The sequence below is a fragment of the Erigeron canadensis genome, chromosome 9 (genome assembly GCF_010389155.1).
Source record: "Erigeron canadensis isolate Cc75 chromosome 9, C_canadensis_v1, whole genome shotgun sequence".
NCBI lineage: Eukaryota > Viridiplantae > Streptophyta > Magnoliopsida > Asterales > Asteraceae > Erigeron > Erigeron canadensis.
In genome coordinates this window covers 26,407,537-26,428,089 of record NC_057769.1, presented here as the reverse complement: position 1 = coordinate 26,428,089, position 20,553 = coordinate 26,407,537, and the positions used below count along the sequence as shown (strand labels likewise).

At 33.0% G+C, this 20,553-nt stretch overlaps 2 protein-coding genes and 1 non-coding gene across 3 annotated transcripts; 1 reads left to right on the top strand and 2 right to left on the bottom strand.

The window, feature by feature from the left end:
- Positions 1–3,082: 3,082 nt before the first annotated feature.
- LOC122582151 (filament-like plant protein 3) lies at positions 3,083–6,414 on the bottom strand. The gene is made up of 4 exons (XM_043754506.1): positions 6,003–6,414; positions 5,134–5,314; positions 3,507–4,912; positions 3,083–3,405 (listed from the first exon to the last, which is right to left on the bottom strand). Exons 1-4 carry the CDS (start codon positions 6,114–6,116, stop codon positions 3,283–3,285), a joined length of 1,824 nt encoding a protein of 607 aa, XP_043610441.1. The 5' UTR covers positions 6,117–6,414; the 3' UTR covers positions 3,083–3,282.
- Positions 6,415–9,144: 2,730 nt separating this feature from the next.
- Positions 9,145–9,218, bottom strand: TRNAV-CAC. The gene has a single exon. It is a non-coding gene; the product is annotated as a tRNA-Val (tRNA).
- Positions 9,219–14,897: 5,679 nt separating this feature from the next.
- LOC122584007 (protein DOG1-like 3) lies at positions 14,898–15,801 on the top strand. Its single transcript, XM_043756373.1, has one exon. The coding sequence runs from the start codon at positions 14,908–14,910 to the stop codon at positions 15,694–15,696; it is 789 nt and encodes a 262-aa protein (XP_043612308.1). The 5' UTR covers positions 14,898–14,907; the 3' UTR covers positions 15,697–15,801.
- Positions 15,802–20,553: the final 4,752 nt, after the last annotated feature.

The following is a 20,553-nucleotide window of genomic DNA, read 5'->3' as shown; positions in this document are numbered from 1 at the left end:
CTCACAATATACAAAGCATGTATTGTCGTAGATGGCTAAAAGTTGCGGATTACCAAATGAGTATGGTTATGTGCTAGGGAGAAATATCATTTTGCTTTTGAAGTATGCTGTCACAAGTAAAAGTGTGGAACCATGTTACTATTTTCTGCGAAATCTTCCTTTTTTTAAGTAATCAACTGGTTAACTACTATTACTGAACATTACACTATGGATGAGTGGATGGGAAAGATATTGACCTTAACCTATTTGACCTCTTTAACTTTTTAGTCTTTTAAGCTGTACAGGTAAAACATAGCCCGACCCAAATCAATCCCTTTTGTATGTAGATGGGTCGACTTTATTGCTCTACGGTCTACTGATAATGCTAATTTGGCTAAACATTCCTCACCCACTTCAGTTTTGATCCTGGTGATGCTAAAATAGGACCATAGTTAGCCCAACTAACAATTTAAACCAATATGGGTGGGAACATACAAGTACTTACCTAAAATCTAGACAGTGTGTCACCATCTTTTTGGTGGACGGGTGGGTGGGAAAGATAGAATAACATAATTCTATCCACCTTACTGTTGTGAAAATCTTCTTGGTTTAAATGCAAGTAACATGGTGATAGCTACATAACAATTACTCAATTTTTTTTTAGCAAAATACCATGTTATAAAATTGGGTTATATATTGGAAGTGACGTTATAAGCAGACTTTTTTTTTTTTTTTTTTATAAACAATTAATGTCTTTCGGTTAAAGTAAACAATAATCTTAAAACAAACATGTATGACATATAGACAATTAAAATAGGACCTGGAACCAAATGTATAATTATATACTCATATTTTACTTATATTTGGCTTTTATATAAATAATTTTGTATTCTCCGAATTAGGAAATTTGTATAATTATATACTCATATTTACTTTTTTTATATAAAAGTTTTCATTTTTTTTACTAAGAACTATTTTTTACCGGAGCCTACCAGTATCTACTATACATTGACAATATGCATGCATTATGTTTAGTGCGTGCAAAATCACTTTAATTTTGCTTTTAAGTAGACCAATCAAACAGCTATTGATTATAGAACTTTTAGGTCGCATGATTATAGAACTTTTAGATTGGTGTGATAGGTGGAATAAACAATAATGCTCATGCATTTTCAAATTACTATCATTCGAGTTTTGCTTTTTGGTTCCAATATTCAAAGACTTTGTCTTGTTTCCAACACTCATTTTGTGTTTGCATATATTTCAAATCTTCTATAAAGATTTATATGCTGACAACATATTATGCATTTGAGTATTTAGCCACAAATATCGTAGAACTATAGCTACAGATACAAGTTTATTGGTTTTGAGCTTCTTATTCAGGTAAAACATATTAATTGACTCTTAACAAAGGAAAACCACACCTACAAAGAAATTTCAAGCGAGCAATCAAACCACAAAAACTACCGGGCCAAACACAATCATGCCCAACCAAAAGCTAATGAGGTTCTCCTAAGGAAATTCCCCGAATCATTTTAAATATTCTCTCTTCCAATTTAAATATCTAAGTTTGACTATCAGTGTTTTTATTTTGCAACTTCAGCCATTAATATTAGGGAAAAACCAATATGCTGCTAGAAGAATGGAAGAAACATGTTTTCCCCTCACAAACTCCCCCTATGAAAATCACATGTTTAAATATAAAATCTCCCCCCTGAAAATCATGGTGGAAGCATGTTGCTAGAAGCATACTAGTTAACCCCTTAATACTATTGTTTGTGTTTTGTATAATATCATATTACAAGAAACATCCATATACTTATATTATAATTATTATTTTTAACCTTATTCGTACTTATATTTTTAAGCCATTCCAAATAATCTTAAATTAAGAGGGTAAAAGAGGGAACCTTAGCCCCGGTACCACACTTGGATACATTCACCATGTATGAGCCAAATGATGTTGCTACAATACTTCCATTTTAATCCCCACATGATCTAGCACCCGAAGGATCGAACCCGCGTATTTAAACTTCACATGTGGGTCTAGGCTTCATTAGTAACGGATACTTTAAAGGATTATTTTTTGTACGAAGCAGGAGGTCACAAAGTCTTTTCTTTACCACTAGGCTAACTCCTTGTTGGTAAGAATTAAAACTTGTAACTCATGCTAGAAATTAAAACTTGTCCTCTTTAAAAGACATGAGTTGCTACCATGATATACTCTTTTGTTCAAATTCAAAACTACTCATATAATTGTGTCATCTCATTGGTTAAGCGTATTAAAATATATTCAACAGTATCAAACTTTAAATGGTATTATTGTGGAGTAAAGGCATATACATGTTGGATATCCATGCCCGAAAGTTACTCCGGCATCACGGATACCAAAAGTCATCTATAATACTGTAGTTGTAATACATACAAAAGTTCACACTCTATCAGCATTATCTGTTTCTTCATTTCTATATATTGGAAAGTGCTGGGGCCATTTTCTAAGTCTTTTCTATATATTGATTGAAGGGAACATGGTGTGTCAACTCTCAAACCTTATGTTTCATGGAACCTAGCTAATGATTGCTACAAATCTTCTTTCGTTAATTATATCTTCTTTAATTAACTCGGTACCCTGTTTATGATGACTTGAAGAATAAAACCTTTTATAAAGGTCAGCTATATGTTTGAATATGAGACCCGTCCGATTAATCAGTTGTTCAAAAGATCTATCAGATTATTGAGTAAATGGTTTGATCGTCTCTAACCATTCATACCTACCTCAGTTTTAAAGTTATCACGTCAGTTTTACACTAAATATATTACATCCAAACACAGAACCAATTTTAAGTCCAATTATATTCATCAAAATTCAAAAGAATTAAATAAAATAAAAAAATCATTCACTCATTTGCCTTGGGCTTTCACCTTGTCATTCACGCCGTCACGCCAGAGTCCGGCCCTTTGCGTCAGTATAACCTTGACCGTTGGAGATGGTCAGATGCAAATATTACTACACAATACGTTGCTCTGTACATCGGTCGCTTAAAATCGGCATGACAAGAGTCATAACCATTTTAGATATTCTCAAAAATTACAACTCATTGAGTCAACTCATGACTCTGTGATTTGTCTTTCGTTATATAATACAAAATTAGATACAAATATACGAAAATGTACATCCTTCTTCTTTGCTATATCAAGAATAAGCAAATGCGAGGTCTAGTTAAAACCGAATTTATCAAGTAAAAAGGTCAAATATCATCTGTCATTATTCATTACTACCAGATACCAGTTATTTGACACTCGTTAAGAATCTGTATCAATTAAGAAGTCATCAAGCGTTGCAAGAGTTTTCAACTGTCGACTTAGAGACGCAATTGTCTTCTGGCACTCGGCAAATTTACTTCCTGCCTTTGCTAATTCCGCTTCCTACAAAAAACATTACATTAAACATGTTCATTTAGTATGTCGTGTGTTCATCAAACATAAGAAAACACTTGAAGTTAAAACTTCGTTAGTAATTAGCAAACCTGCTTTATTTTGATGAATCTGAGTTCTTCCGCTTGAGTAATTCCTGACTTTGGACCTTTAACTTCATGTTGCAGTTTTATTACCTCATTTTCAAGTTCCCTACACTTGGCTTCTGCCTTCCTTGACAAGTCCCGTTCCTTTTGAACATCGGTTTCTAAAGATTTAACTTTTGGAACCAGGATTTCTAGCTCGGCTTCTAAGGCCTTGCATCGTGATTCAGCCATTTCTAGATGATTTAGGGTCTTATCCAACTTGGATTCAGCCTCTTCAAGTAGATAACTTGTTGCATCAAGCTCTGTTTCTCGGTCGTGTAGCTTGGTTTCAGCCTCCTTAAGCTGGTTTACTGATGCCTTTAGCTTGATTTCTTGCTCAGCTAACTTAGATTCAGCCTCTTCAACCTGGCAATTTGATGCGTTAAGCTTGTTCACATGCTCAGCCAACTTGGATTTAGCCTCTTCAAGTTGGTATCTTGATGCCTTAAGCTCTTTTGCTTGAATATTTAACTTAAGTTCAGCTTCTTCAAACTGGTTTCTTGATGAATTAAGCTTGTTTTCACACGCAGCCAACTTAGACTCAGTATCTTCAAGTCGGTTTCTTGATGCATTAAGCTCATTTTTAAGCATATCTAACTTAGATTTAACCTCTTCAAGGCAGTCTTTTGATGCAATGAGTTCGTTTTCACGCTCATATAACTTATTTTCAACCTCTTCAAGCCTACTTCTTGATGTCTTGAGCTCGTTTTCACGATCCTTCAGAACAATATCCAATGATTCAACCTTCCGTGACCTCTCTTCAGTTTCAGAAATTTCTTGCATTGCCGCAAGTCTTTCCATTTCAAGGAAATCATCCATGAGATCCATGTCTGCAAAGGAATCCATTTGGTTTCTTCCAAATTCACTTGTTTCCTTCAACTCATCATTCTGAATTATAGATGTCATTTTTCGACCTTTTGATTCATGATTGAATGCTTTTTGAGGAGTTGCTTTTAGCATATGACACTCGGCTTCAAGCATAACTACTTTCTTTACACTATCAAGATATTGTTTACAAGCTTGTTCTGCTGTTTGGTTGCTTAAGTCCTTTTCAATAAGTCGTATTTCAAGCTCTTCAGCCATTGATGAAAGCTGAAGTTTTAGATTAGAGTTTTCTTTCTCAGCCATCTCAAGCTTGTGATATACCTCTGTATCAGCAGAGGTCAAAGAACTTTCGGTTTCAGAATTTTTCTTCTCCAGAGCTTGCTGCACAATATGGTCTTTTTCTTCTCGTGCTTGTCGCAGTTGTCTTAAACACTCTTTCAAGGCCCCATCAAGATGAAGAACTCGGTCCTCAAGGGTCGAGTTTTTTATAGTTAGAACCTCGACTTGCTGCCTTAAAGCCAAGACTTCCCTTTCGGATTTTTCCCATCCTATAACCACCAAACACACTATTTGTTACTAACCTAAGACAGTTGATTATAACATGAAACAAACAAGATTTTTGTCAGCTTATCCTCCTACTATTTGATGTTAAACTTGTGGGAAAAATATGTTTACAATTTGAAATTTAAGTTTAGTTTGTTTAATCTCTAAACTCAAATGGTCCCTTTTCCTCTTTTGTGGAAGAAAGGGAGAGTAGCAATAGGTATACCTGAGACAGCCTCTTCTGCTACTTTAATGTGTTGTTTTACCGATTCTTCTTTGGCCTTAATACTCACAAGTGCGTCCGATAATTTCTCCGAAAGGGTCTTTTCTTCATGGTTATGTTCAATCTCGTGTGCACCGGCCTTTGAGGTAACTTCGGGTGATTGAGAATGTTGATTCAAGTATACCTTCCCAAAAAAATTGATCAAAACATCATTTGATGTCTTCAAAGAATGGTTTTTAGTGATAGAAAGCGAAAGATAACCAATTGACAGAGAACTAAATCAAAGTAGACCAACAAATTACATATGCATTAAGAGTAAACAAGATCTTGTGTGTTCATATATATCAAACATTCAAATTTATGGCTGGCTTTTTACTCCAAAAATGATAAATAAAAAAAAAATAATAAAAATAAATAAATAAATAAATACAGGCAAATGTGTCATTTATCTTGTAAGTTATCAAATTACATTGTAAATGTATCTATAAAATCTCATTGAACAGATAAGCATCTTGTTCCAAATAGAACGCACACTTGATGCTTGAAACTGTGAAACATCAAGTCCACATCTTCTATAAAAGTTCAAAACTTTTACATCTCATGTTTTCTCACTTTGTATGTGTGTTTTTACATCTCATGTTTTCTCACTTTGTATGTGTGTGTTTATGTGAAATACTGAAATTCATATTCATATGGATATTAAATTTAAAGTTGACATGCATTCTGTTTGACTCTATACAACAATAAAGTCCCTCAAATAGGATGATAATCTTACATTGTCACATAGACCATAAAGCTCAAGTAATGAAGATGCATGTAATAATACTATCAATTTTCTTGCATGATTCAAGTATTTAATGAGTTGAACAAACCTGATCATCAGAAAATCTCTCAGAATGAGAAGAAATGGACCCTACCGAGCTTTCGGTTTCTCCAGGACTCTTCTCCGACGATTTCCTTCGCCAAAGCCAGCTCCGGCGGTCCATCCTTTTTTTAAGAAAACTTCCAAACTAAACAACACTACTACTCCCACACACTCACCCTCCCACTTCATCTACAATTTCACCAAATTTGATCATTCAAAACCAAAATTTATCACTATGTAATGAAAACCCAATAACCAATATTGAATTATAAACAAAACCCGGAATTCAGATTTTCATAAAACTAAATTTCAACTCATAAAAATACAAACTGAAGAAGAAAAAAACAGAGTTTGGGCCTTTCTTATGACTTTGTAAATTCAGTTGACTTTAACTTAATTTACAATAAATGAAAACAACCCATAATTATAATTTAAAGAAAACACAAAACCCAGAATTTATAAAATAGATTTTTATCAAGAATGATGTTTTCTTGGTTTATAAAACAGAACAAGAGAGATGAGTTTGTTGACAAATTCTGTTGACACTCATGCTTGGCTTTTAAGTTACTATATGCAAACATAAGAACTATATATCTATCTCTCTATAAATAAATAAAAGAATGTCTAATCAATCAATCATTTATAAAAAAACACTAGAAAGGAATGAATTGAATGATGGTAAGAATGATGTAGGAAAAATAATGTCATATTTTTGGTGATATTGTGGGTGGAAAATTTAACTTAAAATGCACAAGTTTGAAAAACAAGGCTCTTTGTAGGATGTGACATCATATCTATTAAGATGTAGGATATGATTGTAGTGTTTGTGATAAAAATTGACACAATGAAATATGGAAAAGAAGAAAGGCATATGACCCATGTTTTCTTTGCCTTCTTGTTATTGTTTTTTAATTTGTGGCTTATTCACTTTTGAAAAATAACTTGCATGGTTTTCTTTTAACAAGTGATGGTTGCATGTTGTTGTATATAATTTATTACATTTGTCATTATAGGTTTTGAATAATGAAGTGTAACAAATGGTCTACTACATGTGTAAAACAAGTTCACGTACAAGGAGGCCATTTATGGATGATTAATCATAACTTTAAATAAATAGTTATGTTAGCAAAACTAGGTTGTATATTGTACTATTAGTTTTAATTTGGAGCTTTTGTTACTATAACGTGTATGAGAGATCGGGTAGTTGGAGCTTATAAATGTAAAATAACGTAAAAGAACAAATGTATTAATTTTAAAGAGTATAGTTATTTAGGGGTATGTGTCTAGTTTGATTTTCATAAGCTACAAGCTATTTTCAAAATTCACTCTAAATAATTTATGTCGTTTTTGAAGCTTATGAAAACAATATACTACCAAAAAAAATTATATAACTAGACAAAGCTTATATGAAGAATAAAAAATATGAGTACGTGACAAACGTTGAAACTTTTAAATAAAAGGTCGACTATTGTCTACTTGTTTATTTATTTAGCATATATATAACTGAAAATGATATTAAAAATCAATATCAATATCGATATAGAACCGGCAATTAATTGTATAACACGTTGACAATTTGAGTAGAGTAGTATTGTTTAAATAAATTATCTAGTGAACTTAACGTCTTATGATTGATTTGTTTATAACGATATTAATTCGATAATAGAGGTTTTCTAATACAAATATCTACACCCACATACGACATAAAAGCTTCTTCTGTATTCAAAGTATATTTGGCTCTCAATGATAAAGAAAAAGAATGACGATGTGTCCAAAAAGAATTAATTGAATTGTACTTGACATAAGTCGATCAATAATAGACTAAGAAAATATTGATACTAAATGAAATTTTTTTATAATGATATGATATAGACCATACCATATATATGTTTAACTTTTCAAATATGCCAATGCAAGATGTGTTTCGAACTAAAAGTTACGAATGGGATTCATTTGACTAAAGGTATCGGATTTATGAAATATGAATGTATTTCCAACGCATTAATTTGGCCATTTTGTAATATGTTTTGATATGTAATGTAATGTAATATGTAATTGTTAATGTATAAAATATGAAATTATTGATTCTTGATAGAGGATAAAAAGTCATCTTCATGGGGGCCAAACGGTGACAAAGACTCGAAATCATACAAAAACCTTTTGAGTGTTAAAATGGTCCAACTGTAGTTGTAGGTCCTCACTAAGTCATGCTTCGGTTTGGGCCAATCCCTATTAATGACGATAAGAAAAAAAACACCCCCTTTCTAGTTAATTCAACTATACAAAATCGAATCAAATCGAATTACCCTTACATGATCTTTATGGTTCTGATTTTTCCAACATTTGATTTAGTTGAGACCGTTTGATAAAGCGAGACAGTTTGGTAACTAAATAGAACTAGCATGGTACTCGGGTAATACAAAAACATGTTGTGCTGGATAATTAGTCCCCGGTCATGATTATTATATGATTTGTTTTTCACCAAATGACTTTTTACAAACTGGTAACCGTTTATAAATCATGAATAAGTGGAATCGAATTACTTTTAATTGGTCGTTTTGGTTTCAGATTTTTCAAACAATTGGCTTAGTTTTAAACATTGAAAGTGAACAAGTTTTTTCTTGCAACGGAGACGCAGTTTAAGTCATAAACAACCCAAAGTTTTATCAGCAACTATAAACAAAACCAGTAACTACTAGCTGGCATAGCAAATGCTTAGGCCAATTGTCTAATAATGCCATATATATTCCCATGTTCACTTCCTAGTTCCTACATATTATTTATGTAATGTAGATACTTTATTACCTTAGGTAAAGTAATATTTCATACAATGTAAACTTCTAAATGTTGACACTAACATCCTGTCATTGCCTACATCGAAATGCATTTCCATAACATGTTCGGGAATAAGGTTCAAAGAAATTACTTTGTAGTTCAAAGAAAAAAAGAAATAGCTTTGAAAACAACCCATTTCTTACCATAGGCCCATATCATGTATCAAATGAAGCTTATCAACCTTTAAATTTGAAGAAAAAAACTTTCAATATAAAAACCCATTTAGTAGGATAGGCCCATATCATCTATCTATTTATGAAGCCCATTTAACTAGAAAAACTGAAAAAAAAACAAAAAAATAAAAAATTAATTAATGTCTGAGCCCGGGTTCGAACCGGGGACCTCTAGTGTGTGAGACTAGCGTGATAACCGACTACACCACCCAGACAGATGTTCTTTAGTATCACAAGGTAATTTATAGCGTACAAAATTATTACAGTAATATACAACTAATAAGTCATTTATTGTTTCGACTATTTACGAATCTGTTTGGAAGTATAAAACGGTATTAAAGAAATAAACTTATATGATTTGGTTATCACACGTTAGATAACTGTGATGTGATAACCAAATCATATAAGTGTATTTCTTTAATACTCTTTGATGTCAACCACTTAGCTTTTGGTATAGTGTTTAGTTGGGAAATCTTCTGAGTATTTTGGCGAGAGGGAATTTTGGCTTGGAGGTCATGGGATCGAATCTTGTATTCCTCATTGACCTCGGGTATTTACCTATTTAGTGTAAAATGGGCTCCCTTTAGGGTACCAACGGTATAAGGTGCCTCGAACCCTGAGCATACTGCCTGTTTGAATGTTACTGCTCAGCTCGATGTAACGACCTTCCCACCTACCGTTAAAAAAAAAAGAGATAACTTTGATGTGAGATAACTTTGATGTCTTTTTGATGGTTTTTATACTGTGACAAGTATTGGAATAATAAATGTAGCTTGTTTTAAAGGGTTAAATTTTAGGAGCACGAAATCAAATCTTGCTTAGGGTCATGGGATCGAATCTTGTATTCCTCATTGACCTCGGGTATTTACCTATTTAGTGTAAAATGGGCTCCCTTTAGGGTACCAACGGTATAAGGTGCCTCGAACCCTGAGCATACTGCCTGTTTGAATGTTACTGCTCAGCTCGATGTAACGACCTTCCCACCTACCGTTAAAAAAAAAAGAGATAACTTTGATGTGAGATAACTTTGATGTCTTTTTGATGGTTTTTATACTGTGACAAGTATTGGAATAATAAATGTAGCTTGTTTTAAAGGGTTAAATTTTAGGAGCACGAAATCAAATCTTGCTTAGGGTCCATTTCGTTGTTAAAAATGTTTCAAAATTTTGATTTAATTTTTTAAAAAATAAAAGGGTTTTTATATTTTAGAAAATAAATAAACATTTTGAAACGCGTTTTAGTTAGAATATTAGAAAACATGTTAGAGATGTGAGGGAAGATAACGGGAATGGAAAATGAAAATAGAAAACAAGAAAAAGATGTTTTAGTTAGAATATTAGAAAACATTGTTTTTTGTTTTCTTGAAAATATTCTTAGAAAACAATGATTAGACTATACGGTATGAAGTGTTCCCACCCCTTCTTTGTCTGTGAAAAACCCTTAGAACATCACCCCGGCGGGCGTTCCAGTTGGTCAATTTGTGGTCCAAGGTTGCCTCATACCACTCTTTCTTGAAGGATATGTAAAAATAAAAATAAAAAACACTAATCATTAGAGTTTGGCAAACTAACTAAATTCTAAGACTAGTAATAACAAATGTAAATTAACAAGAATAAAGATAAAACTAATCATTGATAATGGATTTAGGTGGTAATTATTTGAATTATAAAAGAATATTAATGGAATTTGATTATACTAAACATAAAAGAGCTAGCAACTAAAGTTTTTTTTAGGCTATCTCCCATGGGGTGTCCTTGGGTGCCCTTAGGTTCCCTTGGATATCCTTTGCCGTTAAAACTTATGCAAAACTAAGGATTTTTTAAGGATGCCCTTACCTAAGGGCATGCCCTTACTTGTACTTACCTAATATATTTTTGTTTTTAGTTGAGGTAAAAGGATATGTAAGAATATATGTATGGTTGGAGATAAAATTATAAGATTTGAAGGATTTGTAATGATTTGATTTGTAAAGATATGATATGACAGCTCAAGGACGCCTAAGAACGTCCTTAACATTGGAGATAACCTTATTAAAATTAAAAGCTTAGAAACTTTCCGAGCCATACATGGAAGTCTATGTGAGGTTATTTATCTTAAATGCTAAAAGTTAAAACATTCGAAAAACTTGGTAATATATATATATCCTTAAAAGAGTTATTTTGATTGTCGCTTTCTAACCTTTTTCATACACCACAATTTCACTTCTTACTCTTGACCAATTTCCTTACGCCACATCATTCACTCCCTACCCACCCTTCATTCCAATTTTTTTTATGGCAACGCTCCCCTCACCTACGCTCCCTCCCCTCACCTGCCATTCACTTCAATTTTTATATTATTTAAAAACATAAATTCCATTAAAAATAAAACATTATATAGCATTACTAAAAAACATTAAAAACAACAAATCCTAGAATACGATATAAAACTTAAATAAAAAAACATTGCAATACATTTAAAAAAGCTACACATTAAGACCTAATGAAACGTCCGTTGATATTAAAATTGCGTGGATTGTACCTTTGTGGACGTCTCACCTAATCGACCGTCTTCTACCATTCGATACGCCCTTGCCATTGCTCGGCGTGATAAATGCATGTCCCAACTCGAAGTGAACATCGTTAAGACTGCCGATTATACTGTTCAGCTTGAAAATTGGTCTTGGAGATAGCTCACAAAAAGAATTTTGAGGTTAGTATTTTTCCGCCACATTGCTTATAGTTCTTGTATTTCTGGTACCTACCTTCCTTCTGTCGATAACTTCTTGATTACGGCCCATATACCTCCCTTCGGGTGTCGTCATCGTGTAGCATGTGTTTCTGCATTTCAACTTTACACTAAAAAAACGTCATTGCTGGCTTTTGGGTGTTTGAACAGAAAGCCATTTTCAAATTTTCGTTTGAAAATTGTTGGGGTTTTGATGGTGTTTTAGTATGAAATTGTGTATGTGTATGCGTATGTGTTTAAATAGGAGGATAAAAAGAACAATTCAAAACCAACGGCTATATTTCGCTTTCCTTGCTCCTCCTTCTTCGCGTGGTCACAACACGCATTCTCACCCCGACAACGCACTTTTGGACGTTGGAGGCGGTGTTCCAGTGCGACGCACGTCAACACCACGCCCATGCCGCATGTGATGTCAACGCTCTTATAAATTGTTTATACCTGTTATTAAACCCAGTTGCAAAACAAACAAAACCTTAGTTTAATGTGATATTACTATAAATAAAATTTGTACTCCTTCCGTTCCATCACATGTAACTTTTAAGTTTTCAAACTTAATTTTTAGCAACTTTGACCTTGGATATTTTTATTTGTGTTATATAATACTCGATGAAAATTATACCGATGTAAACATATGTAAAACTCAGTTATTTCATATAATTTTCACCAAGTATTATACAATACAAACAAAGATATTCAAGGTCAAAGCTGTAAAAATTCGACTTTAAAAATTTAAAAGTGAATACATTTAATGGAACAACAGGAATAACATTTACTAACATGTTACACATTTTTCAGATACCAATAAGTATTAGAATATAAATTTTGATGTCAGATTGTATTATTTTTCATACTTAATGGGTGTACTTGTAATTGCATCACCATGCTTGAAGGGTGATGTGAATTGTGTATTGTGTATTGTCGATACTTGATGTCGATTAACATGGGTTCCGAAAGCTCATCCGACATTATCTGATCTTGAAATACTTTTTGACATAAACTATTTATATAAAAGTTGTGTTTCACAAGAGCCCCGATAGGAGACACGTCTAAGGTACGTTTCTAATGTACCTCAATTCTTGATTGACGTATTATATTCAACTAAAATTCTGATCCAGAAAACTACAATTAAAAATTTGGAATACTTTATGAATCAGGAACATTATCAGAGGTCCATTTAACGCAAGACAACAAAATGCGCATGAGATAAAATAGTAAGCTTCTTAGCTAAGAAATGTTTTTCATATTTTTAACAGCAAATTTTCATTTGTTTGTATTTTTGGTCCCTTCAGTTTTAACATCTATACACATCACCTAATTTGTTTTTCGTGTTCCTTTAATTTAGACTTGTTTAAATTGTAAAAATTTAGCTTGAAAGTGTTATCTCATACTCCTATATATGTCAAGAGTTTGCTATTTAATTTAACCACACGTTGAAGTCTTATTGATTATCATTACAATCATAATCACTAGCTTGTTGAAATTTTTCTAAGTGACCAAAATACAAAGCCATACACAAAAACAAATAAGAAATCTTTATTTTTATATGAAAAATGTTTGATAGGCCTAATAATATACATACGGAAATTATAAATTTCATTTGTCAGATATCTAAGTACATTGATATCATCATTCGTCAATGTTAAAAAATCGAGTCTTTCCCGTATCAATGCATCATGATGTATATGTATACAATGAAGAACACATAAAATAGTTTGCAAGATTCATAATTCATAGTTTTATGAATTAACATAATTAAGAACACATTAGAAAATCAAAAGCATTTAAAAAAGTATAACTTACTTTTACGGAGGAGTGAGATGTTTACTGAATTTATGGAACAAGCGAAAATGAGAGACGTGCACCGCCTATGGCTGTTTGGCCAACCCCACGTGTCCAAGTAGTTATGAGCCATGAATAGGTTATTGAACTCTCGGGTTCGAATCATAATGTTAGCTATATTCTTAGAATTGAAGCCGTCACAAAAATTTTCAAAAATTGTCATGAAGATATTCTTGTTGGATACCGTACTCTAAATTAAAAATACCAACTTTCTTATATTTCGTGAATAAGAAAAACCTCGTGAAAAAGAGGAAAAACCGAAAAAGAGTAAAAGACTAACTTGGTTTACTAAAAAATGCCAAAACTTATGGTGCGTCTATGTGGTAAATTGGTTGAATTGGTTCATCGTTCAGTCATAGATGGTTATTACAACACTATATCAATGTGATTTATTTTTAAATATATTATTTTAAAACAAAAAGGGTAATGGAAGGAACACTAGCCCCAATACCACAATTAATTACTGATCATCGACTCACCACGTATGAGCCATATAATGCCGGTACAATATTTCCATCCTAATCCCCACATGATTTGGGCATTCCGAAGGATCGAAATTGCGTATTTAAACTTCACATGTGGGTCTAAGCTTCATTAGTAATGGATATCTTAAAGAAATTATTTTTGTGTGAAGCGGGGATCGAACTTGAGACCTTAAGGTCACCAAGTGTTTTTTCTTACCACTAGGCTAACTCATTGTTGGTTAAATATATTATTTTTAAACTATCGAGTATATTTAACTGATAATAAAAAGAAGTATATTATTTTTAGAATGTGTATAGATGTGACACTAATGAATGAAGAAAATGATGAGGCGTTAGTGACGAGTCATATTGAAAATGTTTTAACACGGTGATATGATAAAATCAATTGCTAGCACTATAAAATAAAAGATGCTAAAATTACTGATTAATCTCCCTTGATAATGATATACTTATTAATTCCATGCATCTACATTCTACACCAAATACTTGGGATTAGTTTTAGTGAATAAAAAACTAGGTTGCACTTTCAAAAGGAAGAGTTCCTGCACACTTGTAAACTTTAGGAGATTACACTTATAGTGGCTTTAAAAAAAGTAACCATAATAATGGAACAAATATCGATATAACTTTTTCTTTGATTATTACTCGTACTTGACAAAACACACAGTACATTATATACATCATTTCTTCTTAAATTTTACTTGACAAAACACATGACCATTATTAGAATGCAACTACAAGTCTAGGTACAAATTGTGTAAATACCTCCTATTTGGCTATTTGCACGAACACAGCTCTACAAATATCCCCAAGTTAATTTGCAAACTCAGCCCAAATAAGCACCTCATGAATCATGATCGAAACCGAAAATACCCACCACAACACCTTTCACGAGTTCTTTGTTTGGTGGCTCGGTAAGCTAAACGCGAACCTCGAACACCTTGTCTCCGCCGCACAAACATACCAAGAAAATGACAACACTGAAGATGACTCAAGTCTACGCCATCTAATAGATCAAGCCGTTAGCCACTACGAAGAGTATTACAAAACCAAGTCAGATGGAGCAAAACTAGACGTCATTTCAATGTTTTCACCCACATGGCTGACCTCACTAGAGGATTCCCTTTTGTGGATCGCAGGTTGGCGGCCAACTACTGCGATCCACGTGCTGTATTCCAAATCTGGAATACAGCTTGAGGCCAGACTAGCTGACCTCGTCCCAGTGTTTAACACTGGAGATTTAGGAGACTTGAGTTTAAATCAACTCAACCAAATCGATGAATTACAAAAGAAAACGATCCGTGAGGAGAGGATAATTACTGAGAAAATGGCGAAACTCCAAGAATCGGCTGCAGACACACCCATGGTGGATCTATCCAACATGGTTTCTGAGGTGATGCGGAACGAAAACACGAACCATGATGAAGGAAGGGAAGATAATGAATCAAAAGTGGAATTCTTGTTAAAATCGAAGAAGAATGAGTTGGAAGAGTTGCTACACATGGCGGATAGTTTGAGAATGGAGACTTTGAACTCGGTGGTGGAGATACTAACACCGATTCAGGCGGTCTACTTCTTAATTGCGGCAGCCGAGCTGCATCTTCGGCTACACGATTGGGGGATGAAGAGGGATGCCACTTAATTAGTTGTGTAATCATATATCATATATATCCGTATATTATAAGTCGTGTATATATGGATATATATCTTAGTGGTTGTTTACTACTAGTAGTACTATATTTCTATTAATTAGTCGTGTATGGATAATATGTGAAATCTAGTGTGTACTATGGAATAATTACTGTTTTCCTTTTGTATTCAATTGGATAAATCGAAAATCTAATGTTCAAAAAATAAAAATAAAAATCGAAAATCTATAAAGAAAGTTAAAATCTGAACGTTTTGCTTTGTTACTTAGTCAAACTTTAATTTGTTTGTACCTTAGTGACAACCAAAATACAAACAAAAATTAAGATGTTCTAATTATACATATTTATTAATCGACATTATAACTTGAAGTAACATATATGGATACAATAAGGTTGCCAATTCTCAGTCGTAGCAATTGATAATATTGCTTCCATTTCTATCATCTTGTTAGCGCTTAAAAAGTATAATTGGTGATTTACTAGCTAATTAATCAACCGGTAATTTCCTATAAGGGTGTTTGAGGTTGCGTTTATAAAATAAATTTTGCGTTTTTAAAATAGATTATGCGCTTTCAAAACTGCGTTTTGAAAAAGCATGTACAACTGCGTTTTCATAGCAAACAATCACTTTTTTACACAAACACTTTTTTAGATTATTTGCATTTTAAAAACGTAATAATCAAGTAATCATTTTATATCGTAATCTCAAACACCCTCTAAACATTCAGTATTAACTTAAAGAATTACTAGCCAAAAATTTTAGTTAGGACGTAAATTGTTTATCGGTATGAACATATATGACTATGAATATGTGATTTTTTGGTTAAAAGACCAATTTGCCATTTAAAATATGTAAAAAGAGCTAGTAAATTTGTCACTAATTTTTTTAAAGGCTTAAATTTGCCACTACATAACCCTAAAAGGACCAAATTTACCACTTGAAATATATGAAAAGTTGGTGCATTTCCTAGTGACAACATCATTATAGAAGTTTGTCTTGAGTCTATTAAATTTGTATTTGTAATAAACGTTAAGTTTTCATATGTAATAAGTCAAACTTGGATCGGTCAACCTCATATTGGTCAACCTCGCATGGTATGAGCTTGCATGATATGAGCTTGTATGGTTAGAGCTCACATGATCCAAGCTAGACGAGTTGGGTTCGACCAATGAACCTTGAGGCTCGACTAATCCATTAGTTTAGTATAAATAGAGTTTAAACCTTATGTTTAAGGGTGAACCTCTCATTTGTATTGTTGCTTGTATTTCCGTTTATGAACTTGGTTTTGTTAGAATATGAGCACATAAACATATAACAAATCACGAGTGTGCAGCGGATAAGAACGTATATGCAATCAAATTAATTAACAAAGTAAAGGATCGAAACGTGTACCTTTGCGCAAAGCTTCCAATAATATTAATAATAAGATTATTATTATTATTTAGGGTTTAAAATAAAACCCCTCTACGATTGCACACTAGACACCCCATACCGTATGCTAGTACCCAATCACGAACAACCAACCCTTTGTCTAATACCCTAATATTCGAAACCCTAAAACCCGAACCCCTTGGGGTTTTTGCTTTCGGACGATCGAACAAAGAAGGGAGAAAGAGAGAGAGAAAGAGAGGGGGGTGGAGATTTACAAGTCTATTGTCTTGTGTGAAAGTATAAAAAACCCTTAAGCCTAAGCGCTCTATTTATAGGCTTAATTGTAAGGGTTTTAAAATTGGTGACCAAGCAATCTCAAGGCTTTCTAAGCCTCTTACTTTCGCCCCCTATAGTGGAATTAGGAAACAATTCTAATTCCTAATTTCACTCTAACACATTCTCTTTAACTAATTAAACACTATTAAACATTTAATTTAGTTTAATTAATTATTTCGTGATTATATTAATTAATATATTACTTTAATAAATTAACTAATAATATAGAGTTACTGTGTCATTTCGTGTGACCCGTAGGCTTAAAATATTTCCAGACATGCGTTTATTATAACATGATCACATACCAACAGCTCCCACTTGAGCATGCTATATAAAGGCAATAACATTGGTTAGCGTCTAGCAACATGCCAATGCTCCCGGAAATATTTATGTATAATTTCTTAAAGTATCAATTGAAATGATTTATTTTTTATTATCCCTTTGTTTCAGATACCCTTGTTAATTATGAATATGGATCAAAGTCATTTCATAATTTAACGATTCGGGATCTCATTTTTGCGACTAATTAAGATTACCAAATTAATCGAGACAACCTTTGGAGTTCATTTGGGTATGCGCATACAAACATCTTAATTCATCAATGAGGGGCCCAAATGGTATCATACTTCAGTTGCAAATTGAAGGAACAAATCATATATTGACTACACGTGTTAGTCATGTCGTTTCATTACATTTCTGAAAATAGCCATTTATTTCTACATTGTTCAGGACAGTTAGAACTATATCAAGAAAATGCAATCTACACATGCATAACCTGCTTGTATCTAAAGTCTAAGGATAAATAAAGTAACCATTTCATGAATATCACTTAATGACGTCGATCCATAGAATGATAATTCATTAAGTGGGATAGTCTGATATGCATCTCTATGGATACCATGTGAGTTTGGCAGGACCATCTTCAAATATTCCCTTAATATTTACCAATCTCTCAGATTTGTTTTAGTTTAACTATATTCCCATATAGTTAATTGACAATGAACATTTAGAATTTTTAAAATATTCATGGATTGAAACATGCAAATATAAGACACAATCATTATGAACTGAAAACACTCATACCAAGTATATAATTCATTTATTGAAATAATAATTGTTTAACATCTCATTATCCAAATACCAATCAATAGATACATGATGTAATTAGCTAATTTAAAACCTATGCCCTCGACATGCTTATTGAGCTTTCCTTTTGACAATGCCTTTGTAAAAGGATCTGCTAAGTTACAATCTGTGTGAACTTTGAGTAATTTGATTTCACGTGATTTGATTTGCTCACGAACATAGTGATATCTTCTCTGGTAATGTCTGGCACCTTTCTGAACTCCCGGTTCATTGGCAATGACAATAGCTCCCATATTATCACAGTACGGATCCATAGGTGAGTTATTTGAGGGCATCACGACAAGCCCAGAAATAAAATTTCTGATCCAGACAACTTCCATGGCGGCCTCCGAGGCGGCAATATACTCAGACTTTGTAACAGACATAGCAACTGTGGTTTGCTTCTTGCTCTTCTAATCCACCGCGCCTCCATTTAAAACGAAGACGTATCCTAACTAAGAGTTTGTATAATCTTTATAAGTCTGAAATCCAGCATCACAGTATCCAGTCACTTTAAGTTCTGCATCGGGATTTCCTCCATACACCAAAAACAATTCTTTAGTAGCTCACATGTACTTAAGAATATTCTTCACAGCAGTCCAATGATCCTCTACAGGTTTTTGCTGATAACGGCTAACTATATTTTGCGTGAACGCAATATCATGTCTAGTGTATCTTACCGCATACATGATAGATCCCACAACCGAAGCATAAGGAATTATTTGCATACGCTCCACCTCTTGAGTTGTAGAAGCACCATTCTTGCTAGATAAATTAAGTCCTTTTTGCATGGGAACGAAACCACGCTTAGAATTCTCCATCTTGAATCGCTTAAAGATCTTATCTATATAAGCACTTTGAATTAATCCAATCAACCATTTACTTCAATCTCTATAGATCTTGATTACAAGAATAAATGTTACTTCACCCAAGTCTTTCATAGCGAAACACTTTCCAAGATAAGATTTAACATCTTTCAACATTGGAATGTGATTTCCTATTATCAATATGTCATCTACATACAAGACATGGAAAGTAACAATACTCCCACTAGCTTTGCGATATATATGTTTCGGTCAAAAATTACCTAAGATAATTTTAGAAAGGATTTTAGACAACTCAAGAACCGAAGATTTGTAAGTGGGGTTTGGTGTTTAGGATCTTAAATTAAAAGTAAAGTTTTCTTAATAATAACGACTAAAACTAAGAGTTTTAACTAAAAGAGTTTTGAGAAAGCCTTTGAGACAAAATTACTTTGAGTAATTAAGAAAACTGTTGAAGATAAAAGTAAAGCACTTGCGAATTAACACTAGGATCTTAAAGAAAAACAGAAAAGCACAACGACACCAGAATTTTGTTAACGAGGAAAAACCCATGATCCAGTTAAGCGATCTTAGGTAAAAAAACCCCGAGAGGATTTAATCGATCCTACCTGCTGTTCTCTTATTATTATTATTCTTGTTTGTGAATGATTACAATGAAATGGATAAATGAATGAATGAATATGAAAACAACTGATTGCTAAGTAAGTAATTTGTTGTTGTTGAATGAGTGAATGCTTGTATGATGATTGCTTGTGTGTAAGTATGCGATGTATGTGATGTATCTGATGTGTCTATGATGTCTCGCACTTCTGAATGAGATCCTCTTCTATTTATAGAGCTATACGTTGAACCATATCTCCAAAACATCTGGGATCTTCCTGGACTTGCTCTTTACGGTGAAGAAATGACATAGATGACCGTTGAGTGGTATTCTTTACATGGTAAATCTGTTATCAATCCCGATTCTTATGGTTGAAGTGGTAAACTATCCGTTGAAACACGTTTTCTTCATGTAACATGCTTTTACTTCGATCTTGCATATAATATCTACTATACTACACATATATTCATTAGTAAAATCATGGATCCTGAAGATATCAAGATCCTGTTATATTATGATAATAACATAATATAGTCTGAGCTAATAAACTAACCAAGATCAAGGATCCTTTAAGACTACACATTATTTAAGT

Coding starts and splice junctions, on each gene's coding strand:
- LOC122582151 (XM_043754506.1), bottom strand. CDS start 6,116: ATGGACCGCCGGAGCTGGCTTTGGCGAAGGAAATCGTCGGAGAAGAGT. Junction 5,315..6,002: donor AGAGATTTTCTGATGATCAG/GTTTGTTCAACT, acceptor TTTTTTGGGAAG/GTATACTTGAATCAACATTC. Junction 3,406..3,506: donor GATTCATCAAAATAAAGCAG/GTTTGCTAATTA, acceptor TGTTTTTTGTAG/GAAGCGGAATTAGCAAAGGC.
- LOC122584007 (XM_043756373.1), top strand. CDS start 14,908: ATGATCGAAACCGAAAATACCCACCACAACACCTTTCACGAGTTCTTT.